The sequence below is a fragment of the Dipodomys merriami genome, unplaced genomic scaffold (genome assembly GCF_024711535.1).
Source record: "Dipodomys merriami isolate MVZ:Mamm:240054 unplaced genomic scaffold, mDipMer1.0.p SCAF_242, whole genome shotgun sequence".
NCBI lineage: Eukaryota > Metazoa > Chordata > Mammalia > Rodentia > Heteromyidae > Dipodomys > Dipodomys merriami.
The window spans coordinates 99,009-112,772 of NW_027203849.1; the positions used below are offsets into that span (position 1 = coordinate 99,009).

Sequence of the window (13,764 nt, forward strand, 5' to 3'; positions counted from 1 at the left end):
TGGTGATAGCATTGAAGGCTATAGGAAACTTGAGGCAGCACATAATTCAGTATAAGATAAAGAGGGTTTCTTGTTTTTTTTTTTCCCTACATTTGAGCTAAGACAAATAAACACTGTTACTATTATTAAAATACATAGAGGAGGGGCTGGGAAGGTGGCTCAGTGGTAAAGTGCTTGCCTTGCATGCATGAGGCCCTGGGTTGGATTCCTCAGTACCACATAAGCAGAAAAACTGGGAAGTGGTGCTGTGACTCAAGTGGTAGAGTGCTAGCCTTGATCTGAAAAGCTGAAGGACAGCGCCCAGGCCCAGAACCCCGCGACCAGCCTCTTCCCCCCAAAAAAAGAAATACAAAGAGGAAATGGAAGGATTTCTCCAAAAAGGAGGCAAGGAATAAATGATACACAAAGGAATTGCAAGCTGTTTGGGATTTAAGATGCCAGGGATGGGACAGCAATGAGATAAGGTTGGCAAATGTTCTAGCATAAGATATTTGTGATCAAACTGAATGTAAATTTTACTCTTAGAGCATAGTTTCCATGAATACACAGAAAGATCAATGTACATCAGAAACATTTAAGCAGCAACATGGTGGTAGCACTTGAAAAAGAATAGGATAGCACACAAGACAAACACCATCACTCCATGAATGAAGACACTCTATGAATATTTGTTGATTAGAGAATAAATTAAGAAAAAAAATGACAGATATAACTGAGAAAAGAGTCTGGGAAAATGCCAGTTTTGTATCTTGGGTGACTGTGTAGAAAATAAGTTTTAGCACTGAAATGGGACTATTCAATTGGGGACAGCCTGTGAAAGTTCCTGCAAAAATAGTTCAACTGGCAGTTGCTCTGTGGATCTATAGCTTTTTCTCCTTTTTTTATTGTGAAAATACTGTACAGAGGGGTTACAGTTACATGAGCAAGGTAATGAGTACATTTCTTACCAAGCATTGTTGCCTCCTCCTTTGTTTTTCCCCTGCCATCTCTTCCCTCCCATCTCCACAACTACACTCCCCCCGACCCCGTCTAAATTGTAAAGTTCATTTTTCAACATAGCATTTTGTACATATATTTCTCCTTCTAAAGGAGAACTTTACTGTTTCTTCCAAATTTCTTGATATCAGTTTTACTTTTATTAAGAAAAAGTTAATAAGCAAAAATAAGATTTAACAAAAGTGTATTATTTATTTATTTTTCCCCCCACAGGAAGCTTTCCAGGAAATATACTATCCTAACCCAATATATGTACATAATACTTTATTACTTATTAAAGCCTACTTCACTGAAAATTTGCACACTTGGAAAATGCTAATAATCCTATGTAATGTTGCTACCCTACTACTGATAATTCAACCTTACTTACTGCTCAAATAGGACAATAAATCCACAGAGCAAAAAAACTGTTTATGTGTTGATCTTAACTTGCTTCACATTGGTGAGAGTAAGAAGGGAAACTACATTAGGGGCAGGCAATCAAAGCAAAGGGTCAAGTAATTTGAGACTCTTCTTGATTGTTAGAAAGGTAAAAGAAGATAGAAATTGACCAAGAGAGATTATCACATTGAACAAAAAAGGGGGGATAGGGAGGCAGCATGAAGAGTAGAGGTGGCTTTTTCCTTTTAAGAAAGTCTATAGGATGAGTTAAAAGAAACATTGCCTAGAGCTAGAACATACCTGAAAAATCTTGCATCATCCTCATTCTTTTCTCAAATATAACTAGATTTAGTAACAGTCTCTTTAAAACAGTTAAAAATAGTAACACTTTAACTTCCTGGCAAAAATCAAGGTCAAAAGATGTCACCTTTTTTTAAAGATTTAAGCCTATAAATTTTTGATTTGTAAACGTATTTAATAGGTTTAAATAATGCTATTTTAACCCCACAACATTTCATACTGTGAAAGGGAGTGGCTGTTTCAGGCAGGCAAGTACACACAGAGTGTTCTCTCTCCCTGTAACTTCAACCACTGGCTCTCTAATATTCCCTTCAATGGCTATTAATATGATTAAGTTGCTCTCTACTTAAAGCTGAAAAAAAACCCACAAACCCTCAATGTTATCTTCTGTTAGTCTGGCAGTGTATTAAATTTATATTTAAAAACATCTTAAAAAGTAGTCATCAATTTCTCACCTACCATTAATACCTTCAACTCATTGAAACTTGCTTTTATCTTTACCTTTATTCATTTTTATCAAATCTGCTTTCACTGAATTACAATATATATATGTATATATATATGTATATATATGTTCTAACTGGAAATAGATAAATTTTAGTTCTTAGATAACATCTGTGTGAATAAACAATCAATCATTCCCTCCTTGAAATTTTTTTCTGCTACTTCCAGCACACCAGACTCTCCCTATTTCTCCTTATCTCTCTGATAATTCAGTCTTTTAAAAATTATGCCTTCTTCAATCTCTTTATCAGTATTTCCTGGGATCTCTTCATACGTGTTACTCTCCTAACCCTCCAATGGTAAAGAATTAAGTCTCTGGCTTAAAACACACACCTATATGAAGGTAATTCTCAATATATACTAAGTAACAGACATGAATTTCTAGGTGTTGACATTTCACAAAATGAGTCAATGTATAAAAAATGAAATTCAACATTTGTGCCTCTATGTCATGTTTATCTTATTAGTTCTAACACTAATCATATAGCTTGTACTTAATGTATATTGTAAATGAATAGATGTTTACAAGGCAAACAAATATAAGGCATACTTTATAATACTTACACAGGAGAGGATATGCTTTATGTTTTCTAAAATGAAAACAGTATGCCTTATCTCTACTTTTTGTTATAAAGGTGACATACAAAGGGATTACAGTTACGTAAATCAGGTAATGAATACATTTCCTTTTGTACTGTGCCATCCCTTCCCTCACTCTCATCTCTACTTCTGGGTGTATATGTAATTTCCCCTAGCTTTAGAGAAACATGATAGTTTAAGGCAAAATCTTAAGACCTTGTGCCCTTAGTCAACTTTTTCACTCACAGCTGGTGCTCTATAATCACTTGAGCCAGGCCTCCACCGCTGCTTTGCTGCTGTTGTTTTTTTTTTTCTTATTGTCATCTTTTCATGTTTTATTTTGTTGTTGTTGTTGTTGTTGTTGTTTTGAGAGAGAGTCTGACTTTTCTGATTAGGCTGATCCCCCATATTACAGCTCCTCAGCAGCTAGGATCACAGAATAGTGGTGTCTGGCTTATTTTGTTAACTTCATTTTCCAAATGTTTATTGTTCATATATAAAACATGCAGATTTTTCTATACTGATCTCTTATGACTTTACTAGAACTTCTAGTTTGCCAGAAACTAAGTAGTAAGAATGAAGCATACTTTCTTAGCTACCAATATTAAGGGGAAAGTGTTTCACCATTAAATGCAATGTTAGCTGTGGCTTTTCACAGATTTGTTTATCAATATTAAATTCAATCTGGCCCTGGAGATAAATGCATATAATTCTAGCTACTCAGGAGGCTGAGATCTTAGAATCGAGGTTACAAGCCAGCCTGGTAACCAATTCTTATATGCTTTTATCTGGAATTAACCAGCAAAGAGCCAGTGGTTCAAGTGGTAGAGAACCAACCAGTTGGGAGAAAAAACACAGTGAGATCATGAGCCTGGGAGGTCAAGCCCAGTAGCAGCACAAAAATAAATACTTCTTAAATACTATACTCACCATCTAGTTTAAAAAATTGAACTTCACCTCTGTTATTGTGTAAATATGGTTAATGTAATCGTGAATTCCTAGTATAAATCCTGACAGAACTCATTTTGGTACTTAAGACTATTGTCTCCTGGCTCTTCTTTAAAATATCAGGAGGCTTCTCATTTCTATTTTAGAGTTCTCAGCTCTATTTCAGAGCTATCAGATATATTCTCAGTGTTGAGGGTTGGAGATGGATGATGTTTAATAATGTTCAAATGTATACAAATAAGGCAGCACTGGGGTTTAAAAGGAGTAACACAGAAACACAATGAATCTATAATAATCTTCTGGTTTACTAATTTCTGAGGTAACTTCTAAACATTGTGAAAAAATATTCCTGTCTTTGGTCATTCACATTAGGATTTCAAACTCTTTTTTAAAGGAAGTATCTTGGGTACCTCTTGAACTTTTTTAACTCAAAAGATCAGAAATGTTTTGGGTGCTGGTAGTTCATGCAAGTAATCCTGGCTACTCAGGAGGCTGAGATCTGAGGATCACAGCTCAAAGCCAGCCTGGGCAGGAAAGGCCATGAGACTCATCTCCAATAAACTAATCAGGAAAAGCTGGAACTGGTGCTGTGGCTCAAGTGGTAGAGCACTAGCATTGAGCATAGAGAGGCCTAGGAACAGCGCCCAGGCCCAGAGTTAAAGCCCCAGGACAGGGAAAGAAAAGGTCAGAAATGCCTCACTCTTGGCTTCTTTCCAATTTTAATGATCAAATAATGGAGGTGATTCTCTAGAAATTCTTAGCCTTTAAACAGTGGCCATTTAATTTTTTTTTCATATTACTGAGGCCACAGCAAACCTACCATTTTGTTATGGATGTTCTAGGTTCTGAAGGGTAAATGCCCAAGTGAAAGCCAGAGGCAAATTAATAGGTTCTCTACCCAAAGTTTCATGTCACTTCTAAGGTACCTTCTAAACAAAGGGATAAGACCTACTTTTCTTACTCATAACCCTAGAAAGTAGGACATCTAATCTCAGAAGGCTGAGTCATACCATCATCAATTCTAGCTCTTCAAATCTGTAACTGGTATCTCCTCTACTACCATCTGTGCTGTTAGAGTTTGTTCCCTGAAGGTAGCCAATATGTCAGTCTCTCTTCTTTCTCCCAAATTAACCATAGGAAAAGGATTAACAAACTCCAGGCAATTTTGCTTATGATAAAAATGAATCCTGGCTGATACATTGTCTCAGCATGGGGAGACCAAATGGCATGTATACATGCTTGAAGCTTCTATGGAAACTCAACTGGACATACCTTTTCCGTGGACTTGGAAGCTGTACCTACAAAGCTAAAATATTAGTTCTTGTGTTACATGGGAATTTTTAGCCAAGGCAATCACTTCTCCTAACATGGACCTTGTCTCCTACATATCCAAGTTGTCATTTGATGGTAGAAGACAAAGAATAGTACCTAGTACGCCTTGAGATCTTCTACGGAGAAAAAAAGCCCTGATATTTCTTACCTAATATTCTTCTAAGTGAATATAATGCCATGTTTGCCCTATTTAGGTCAACTAGGTCTAAGTAGATCCCATAATAATCTTTGTAACAAACCATGGGTCTCTCATATTTTCTGAGTTTCCTGAATAGTGTTTGAAAAATAGGGTATATTAAATAGTACTTTTTCTTTTATATAGCAGTCTTTTTTTTCTCTTCCTGTTGATGTTCATTCAGAAATATATAATGGAGCTATAGATGAGGCTTAGTAGTGTATAACTTGCCTAGCATGTGAGCGGTCCTGAGTTCAATCCCAAACACAACAAAAATAAAACAAACAAAAAAGACAAAATAAATTCTAAGACTACACATATTGTCAAATATTCAAACCTGGTTTGAAGCAACCTTACAAGGTGTCATATGCATAGAAGCAATTATTATTTTGAAACTAAATAATTTCAACTATTGGCTGCATAAACATTCCACTAGAAGCCTTTGTTTTTCTCCATCTCCAAGATCTACTACTCTTACTCTGTTTCAGGAATCTCCAACTGCAATTAAAATCCCCCTGCTCATTCAGTTGTGATAAATTTCTCCAGAATGTAGATATTTGTGCTACATCAATAAAAGATTTTTGTATGAGAACTAGTTACTCCTAAAATGTGTTTGTCTCACACACAACAAAACAGACATTTTTATCAGTCCCAGTATAGATACTTCAGATTCATTTTCAATTTCTAGTAAAGGTTAAATTTAGAAATACATTCTAATAATGCCAATCAAAAACTGTCTATTAAAGTTCATTTAACAATAACTTTTAATAAGAAATGAATGGCCTCTAGGTGTCATTCTAAGATATAAGCAAAATAATTCCTAGCAGTCTATTTCCTCAAGAAGGTTCCAAGCTTAGATAGAAAAATATAAGAAAATGTCATTTTTATCAATACAATGGTATTATATATTACACATTTATTTTGCATATTAAGGCATAATAGCACAATTTATTTCAACTGTACCATGTTTATGAAACACATATTTTGTTTACTTTTAGAATATTAATTTAAGCATTATACACATCTTATTATTATTCTGAAAGTACTTTACTCAAACATTTAAAAAGTGGTGCTGGTCCTACAAACTATTCCTAAAAGTTGGCAATTCTGAAATGGAATTTGTATGTGCAAAAAACTGGAACAAAAGATTTAAGCCAATCATTTAAGCTATTACACTCTGAAAGTATAATAGAAAATGGTGAGAAAAGATAACATTAAAACAAAAAAAAATGTGCAATCATCATGTATTTAGAGACTTAGAATATGTATCTAAGTCTTCTCTTGTGCTTTCTACCCTGCTTCCTCAACATACACTTTCTATATTCATTACTGTTGGAAAACTATTATTAAGTTATTAAGCTTTGAAATGTATGTGTGTCCTATAAAACATAACCATTTTATCTTTGTACAGGTTGTATATGGTTTTTGGCTGGTCATGGGGCTTGAACTCTGGGCCTGGGTGCTGTCCCTGAGCTCTTCAGTCAAGGCGAGTGCTCTACCACTTGAGCCACAGCTCCAGTTTTCTGGTGGTTTATTGGAGATAAGAGTCTCACAGACTTTTCTGCCTGGGCTGGCTTTGCACCTCAGATCTCAGCTTCCTGACTAGCTAGGATTACAGGTGTGAGCTACTGGCATTCGGTTTAAAGGTCAAAAGAACAAGATAATAAACCAGAGTGACTTAAATGGACTACAATGAAAGAAGGAAGCCACATTATTCACTATGGTCTTTCAGTTAACATATATAAATTTGTAGTATTTTCCAGACAATCTACTAAAAGCTAGATGAAAAAATAATTAGAACAATTGACAGAATTTCATAAAAGATAAAATAAAAACAAGTAAATAGTAACACAAGTAGTTGAATTAGATGGAAGTGTACCTCAAATGGTAAAATGCCAGTCTTGAACAAAAGAGCCAAGCCCCAGTATCAATACACACCTACATGTCCAGATTTGCACAAATAAAATAGTAATCACTGCAAAGAAACCTCAAACAATCACGTTATATTAAATAATTTCTCATATTAGGGCTAGAAGTATAAAGAACAGTAATTACACTTGCAGGAATGTTAGAAAATAGGTATATTAATAGGTAATAAGGGTTTAATCATACAATCAAATTATTATTGAATGTTTATCATTGATGCTTTCAGTAAATATTCTGCTTAAAATAATACTTTAGTTTCAATTCCAATGCAGAATTTATAAAATTTTTAAATAATTGCTATGATCAAATAGCACATCACTGATCAAAACAACTACTTTAGTTATCAATTACAATGAAGAATTTGAAAAATTTTAAATAACTGTATGATCAAACAGCACAACACTGCTCAAAACAACTATGAACATGTTTGATTTTTACTTCCCATTTACAATACTGCTGTTTGACATATAGTGGTTTTAGTTCTTTTTTTTTTCTTTGCCAGTATTGGGACTTGAACTCTGGGCCTGTGAACTGTACCTGAGCTTCTTCTGCTCAAGGCTAGTGTTCTACCACTTGAGCCACAGTTCTACTTTCAGCCTTTTTTGGTAATTTATTGGAGATAAGAGCTTAAAAACTTCCTGTCCAGGCTGGCTTCAAACTGCAATCCTCAGATCTCAGCTTTCTAAGTAGCTAGGATTACAGGTGTGAGCTACCACTGTCCAGCCAAAAGCTACCTACAAACAACAAATCATATTATCTAATTAAAAGATAAAAATTTTTAAAAATTGGAATTATAAACCCTCATGCTCCTAAATGGCACAGTAGTAATAAAAAAGATGGAGTAGTCAAGCAATTAGAGGCAGTATGAAATGCTTCTAAGAATTACATAAACATAAAATTTAAATTTAAAAGACAGATATGCTATGATCTAAATGTTGATATCCCCCAAAAATTCATGTTGAAAATTAACCTCAAAGACAATGGTGTTAAAAGATAGGGTCTTTTGGAAAGTAATCAGTCCATGAAGGATCTGCCCTTAGGATGGGGATTTACTGTTCTTATAAGAGTTTTAGAGAATGAGTTTGTACTTTTTCTTTCCCCTTTTGCTATGTAAGTACACAAAGAAAATGCTATCCTTCAGAAACATCAAATCTGCCAACTCCTTGATCTTGATTTTCTAGTCTCCATACCTGTGAGCAATAAATTTCTGTTGTTTATAAGTTAGCTAGTCTAGGATATTTTGTGATAGTAGGCCAAGAGGCCTAAGGCATGGTAAGACCTAGGGTCATGGTTCAAGTGACATATCACCTATTTAGCAAGGAGAAGAACCTGAATTCAGACCCAGTGCTGCTTAAAAAAAAAAAAAAAGACCAGGTGAAAGGTTATTGGTGGTATCAGAAGGACACTATTTATCCTAAAAATATACTCCAGCTAACAAATGGTCAAAAGCTCAGCAATAACAAAAATAGCTCAAAGATGGAAAAGATGCAGCATTAAACAAACAAACACCACAGAGTATTGTGCTTCTTGTTGCTGACATTGTTACAAAATACAAAGCAAACGCTAATGCTTATTCTAGAAAAATGTGTTATTGAAATAAATATATTAGTAGCCAGGAAGAAGTAGTAAAGAAGCAGTTAAATAAACAGAAGAAGAGAATCATTTTGTATCTCTCATCCTATATAAGAATAGTGAAATTCTATTTTAATTTTAATGTTATCATTTTCAAGTTTTTTATAGAATGCTATTCAAAAATAAAAATAAGACATAGAACTCCTGAATTACACTGTATCTCCTGAATTACTCCATCAAAAATCGAAGTGGAAAATATAGAAGATCAGAAGAGTTGACCTATACAATTTGTGGATCAGGATGGGAGGGATAAACAGAGAAAGTGAGGGAAGGGGTGACATTGTCCAAAAAGAAATGTACTCTTTACCCAAGTTATGTAACCCCTCTGTATATCATCTCTATAATCACAATAAAAAAATTAAAAAAGAAGATAGAAAGGGAAAAATAATAAGAACATGCCCAAAGTAAAAGCATAAAAGAAGTCTGAAAGTTTGTATTTCATCCACACACTAACAAAAGAAATATAAGCATATTTAGGTTGCTTTATGTTATAATTCAAGATTATCTCCTGCTTCTGTCTTTTGACTAAAATGCTAAAATCTACTAAGTAATAATTAGCACGCAAAACTTTCAGACAGCTAAATGATATATTGTATTAGAAAGATGCAAAAAAATTAAAAGAAAGCTGAGTGGAATTGTCTTTTCTTCGAAAATAATACAAATGAAATTTTCAACTCCACAGGAAAAAAGTAAACTTTAAATGCAAATAAAATCCCCAAACACCCCACACACAAAAAATCCAAACCTGTAATTTTTGCTGCTTTTTCCTCTTGGTTCACACGGTTTTCATCATCATCTTCATTGTCTTCTTCAAAGTCATCTAAATTGCCAATGTCAGCCTGCTTCATACTCATCAAACTAGCCAAACTTTGCATATCTTCATCCCTATATCAATTATTCAAAAAAACACGCAATTCATTAGATGACATTGCTTGAAAAATTGTTTCTTATGAAATACCAGTTTAACATTCCCAATCTGAAAATCTGTAATAGAAACATTTTTGAATCTGACAGAATGCCACACATGGAAAAATTCCATACTTGTCCTCCTGTGATGGCTCTCAGTCAAACACCAAATGAATTAAAAGTGTTATATGAAATTATGTTTAGGTTATGTGCATAAGGAATAAATAGATTTTGTGTTTAAATTTAGGTCTCATCCTAAAATATTACAACATTTGAAAAAATCTGAAATCTTCTGGTCCTAAGCATTTAGGTAAGAGATACTAAATCTCTAATATTAATATATCCTTTCTTTCTGTAGGATAAGCAAATCTGTCTTTTTAAGTTGCTATATAAGAAAAACGTAAGCACAATGACAGGTTTTATTAGTAAAAGACAAACATCACTAAAAACTACTTAATTAAAAAATTTTCTTCCTAGAACTCAAGTATGGAATATGAAATCTGCAAACATAAACTTGTTTTAGAAAACAGTAAGGAAGTGTAAATCAGAGAGCTAGATTTTAAAGTATTTCAAAGGAATTGGTTGAAGATTTTTCAAAGTCCATAAATCCTTTTGGATTTGAGAGTCAGAAGGAAGGAAAGCAGAAAACCTCAGTAAGTATGTAAATCTTACTTAAATGGGCAATTTTTTCAAAGGGTGTGTCCCAAAAGTTTAAAAACTACTGGAACAAAAAAGCACCTTATAAAAGAAATCCAGCCTTTTTCAAATTATAAATGAAAAAAAAATAGACCTGGGTACAAGTAGCTTACACCTGTAATCCTAGCTACTCAGGAGGCTGATATCTAAGGACTGCAGTTCAAAGTCCACCTAGACAAGAAAGTCCGTGAGACTCTTATCTCTGATTAACCACCAGAAGTGGAGCTGTAGTTCAAGTGGTAGAGTGCTAGCCTTGAGCACAAAGGGGCTCAGAGACAGAGCCCAGACCCTGAGTTCAAACCCCAGGACTGGCAAAAATAAATAAATAAAATTTATAAAATGAAAAACTATCCATGGCTTATTAAGAGTGACACATCATGTATTTGATAAAATATAATTCTTAACCAGAAAGTATTTTTTATCAGAAAGTATTTTAAATACAAATTTTTTAGGTTTACATTAAAGTCATTCAATTTTTTGATGTTATTATCTTAAATTTCAAGAAAACTAACAGTGACTAACATCTTTTTAACATGTTATGAACAAATTAATTTTCAACTTGATATATTTCCTCCATATTCAGATAGCAAAATGAAAATATTTCTTTTAATATAAAGTAATGTTTATTAACATTTACTTATCTAAACATAGTATCACTTTGCAAATAAACAAGTTTTTTTAAACTGTTCACATTTTATTTCAAATAAGCTTAGAGTTAACCTTTTTCCCTCTTTTAAATAAATTTTATGACTGAGTCTTTAAGAACAAAAAAGTTGTAATAGATCATATGATATTCTTATAGATCTCTCATCAATAATAAATAATATGAATGTAAGTTTAAAATATACCCTTCTTAAAATATTAACTTGCTTACTAATTTTACAATTTTAATTCCCTCATATTTTAACCCTGAACATTTTTGGTAGAGTAAATGGTGAGGAAGCAAGGAAGAGGAGGTGGAGAGGGAGTTTAGAATGTTGAAAGAATTCTTACTCAGATGAAATTGAGACATTTGGTTTAGCTGAATTTCCTCTCATACAGATTACTGCAAATGCTGCTGATTCACTTACGGTTTCTGCCCAGTCGAAGGAAGTCCACCCTCAAAGGATCTTCTCTGAATTTGTTTTTTCTCTTCTTTCTGTGTTTCCCTTTCTTTCATTTTTGCTTAAACTTCAGGGTATGAGCTTTATTTTTAAAATGTTTCCATTTTGAACTGTCTCACTAACCACACTCACTTAAAATACAATTTCCCAGAGAGGAGGTGTATAGTTTCAACTACCAAGTCATTTGCTGTCACATAGATGAGTGTCAAACATCTCATTTTGAGTGACAGAATCCAGCCTTATCAGTCAAGTAGACATAGCCAATTATAGTAACCACATTCCAATGGGTCAAATAGGCTCAGAAATGTAATTCAGACAGACTTAAATGTTCAGAACTGCCTTTCCCCTTAACCTTTAATAGGAAATTCTAGCTATAGAATTTCTATTTATCCTGTATTTCTTCATCTTCCACTTCCAGTACCTACTAACTCTTAGATTATACATGTTGTATTCACTTATCCCCAAAAATTAGATACAATGACCATAGGGAATATTACTTTTTTAGTCCCTGCTCTATGCATATTCATCTCATTAATCTAGTTAGAACTTTACTTTCTAAGAAAGGATTATTTATTTATTTATAATAGAGTCCCATATGTAACCCAAATTAGCTTCAAAATTACAATCCTTCTGCCTCGGCTTTTAGAATATTGGATTACAGAAATGCATTAACCTACCAAACTCAGAATTTTACTCTTTTAGGAGAGAATCCTTAGTGCAATGATTATTCCACATCTAAGATAATATGTGGTTTGGGAGAAATATTTTTGGATTCCTGGACCTCAACTGGTTCTATTGTCTCGCTCTTCTGAAAGCTGGGTCTACAGGCACACATCACTGAGTCCAGGTAAAATGATTTTGAAAAGGAAAATTATTACAATAGATGTTCATTAACTATGCCTTCCTAAGAAATTTTTGGAAGGCTGGAACAAGAAATATGAATTGGCAAAAGTTCCCTTAGATCTTTCATGCTTCTTAAAACTTGTTATTTCAGGTTCATCTCATCTCTCAGTTGCATCAAACATCTTTAAAAATTTAACTGTAGCACTTCAGAGTACAAGCTGCTACAATGAAGACATTAAACTATAAAGCAAATATTTCTGATACCCTATAATTCCCAAAGCACTACTGAGCTAGCTGTAATTATTTTTGTATTATTGTTCATTCTCTGTAATCAACAGACTTATAAATAAAAAGTAATTCATTATATTCAGCCTCTAAAACCAAGAATGATAAGAATGATTGGTATGCTATAGTATATTCAACTTTACTCAGTCAAAAGCTATAATCTAAGATGTTTTTGAAATACAATGTCAATGGAGAAAAAAAAAATTAAAAAGCTTACGTGGCTTTTCCTTCCCGAAGGAAAATACAAGATAATGAAAACTGGAGAGTGGCAGAAACAACTTTTTTAGACAATGGCTTAAATTTTAACTTGACATCAGTCTGAGTTGGCATAGGGCTTGCATATTGTTTCATATTGATGCTGCTAGTAGCAAGAGCTTTCCTTCGACCAGAAGGGGACTCCTGGAAATAAAAATAAAAATTTAAAAACCCACTTTGGTAGTTTAGTTCTTTTAATAGCTACTCATAAAATCATATAATAATTGAATTATGAATTCTTTTCTATTGAGATAGTGTTTGAACTTATGGCATAAACATCTTCTACCCAAGGCCATTGCTGACATCACAGTCCATAATTTTCTCTTCCCTAAGATCACATATATTTTGCAAGTAACAGTTTCTCTAATCTCATGTACCTAGCAAGACTGCAAACTAATGATGATCTAAAAGTTCTTCTCAACACAGCCATTGCTAATTCCTTAGGAATAGAACACAAAATGAAATCTGTTTGCTACCAAGGTGATTAAACATTCCACTTATAAAGCCACTGTTTTATAATTTTTTTTTACAATAACAGTCTATCAGAACAAGACAGCAAAATAAAGACTAGACATTAATTATGTACAAGATTCCCTGTAAATGCTGGAGCAGTACAATGACAAGACATAATCTTTGTATTCTAATAGTGAGGGGAAATTCTTAGATGTAGGATAAACTGTAATTATGTAGATCTGAGGTCATACACTATTATTATTTAAAGTTGACTGATATAGTTGGTAAAAGCAACATTTAAGGCTCAATTTGTAAGCAGTATGACCTTGCACAAGTCAGGAAATTTGTGCCTTACTTATAAAATAAGGAGAGGCAATATTTTCTAAGAAATTACTGTTCTTCAACCAAAACAGGTAAGGCTACCAATAACATTGGAATTATTATTTGGTA

General features: G+C 33.5%; 1 protein-coding gene across 1 annotated transcript in view; it reads right to left on the reverse strand.

Annotated features, from left to right (window-relative positions):
* Positions 1 to 13,764, reverse strand: part of LOC138835934 (EH domain-binding protein 1-like) — a gene marked incomplete at its 3' end in the record, with an annotated part of 252,863 nt that overhangs the window by 97,268 nt on the left and 141,831 nt on the right. The window contains exons 6-7 of the mRNA XM_070034500.1: positions 12,824 to 13,005; positions 9,519 to 9,658 (exon numbers count right to left, since the gene is read on the reverse strand). Coding sequence (XP_069890601.1) covers positions 9,519 to 9,658; positions 12,824 to 13,005 — 322 coding nt within the window. The remainder of the gene's footprint in view (positions 1 to 9,518; positions 9,659 to 12,823; positions 13,006 to 13,764) is intronic.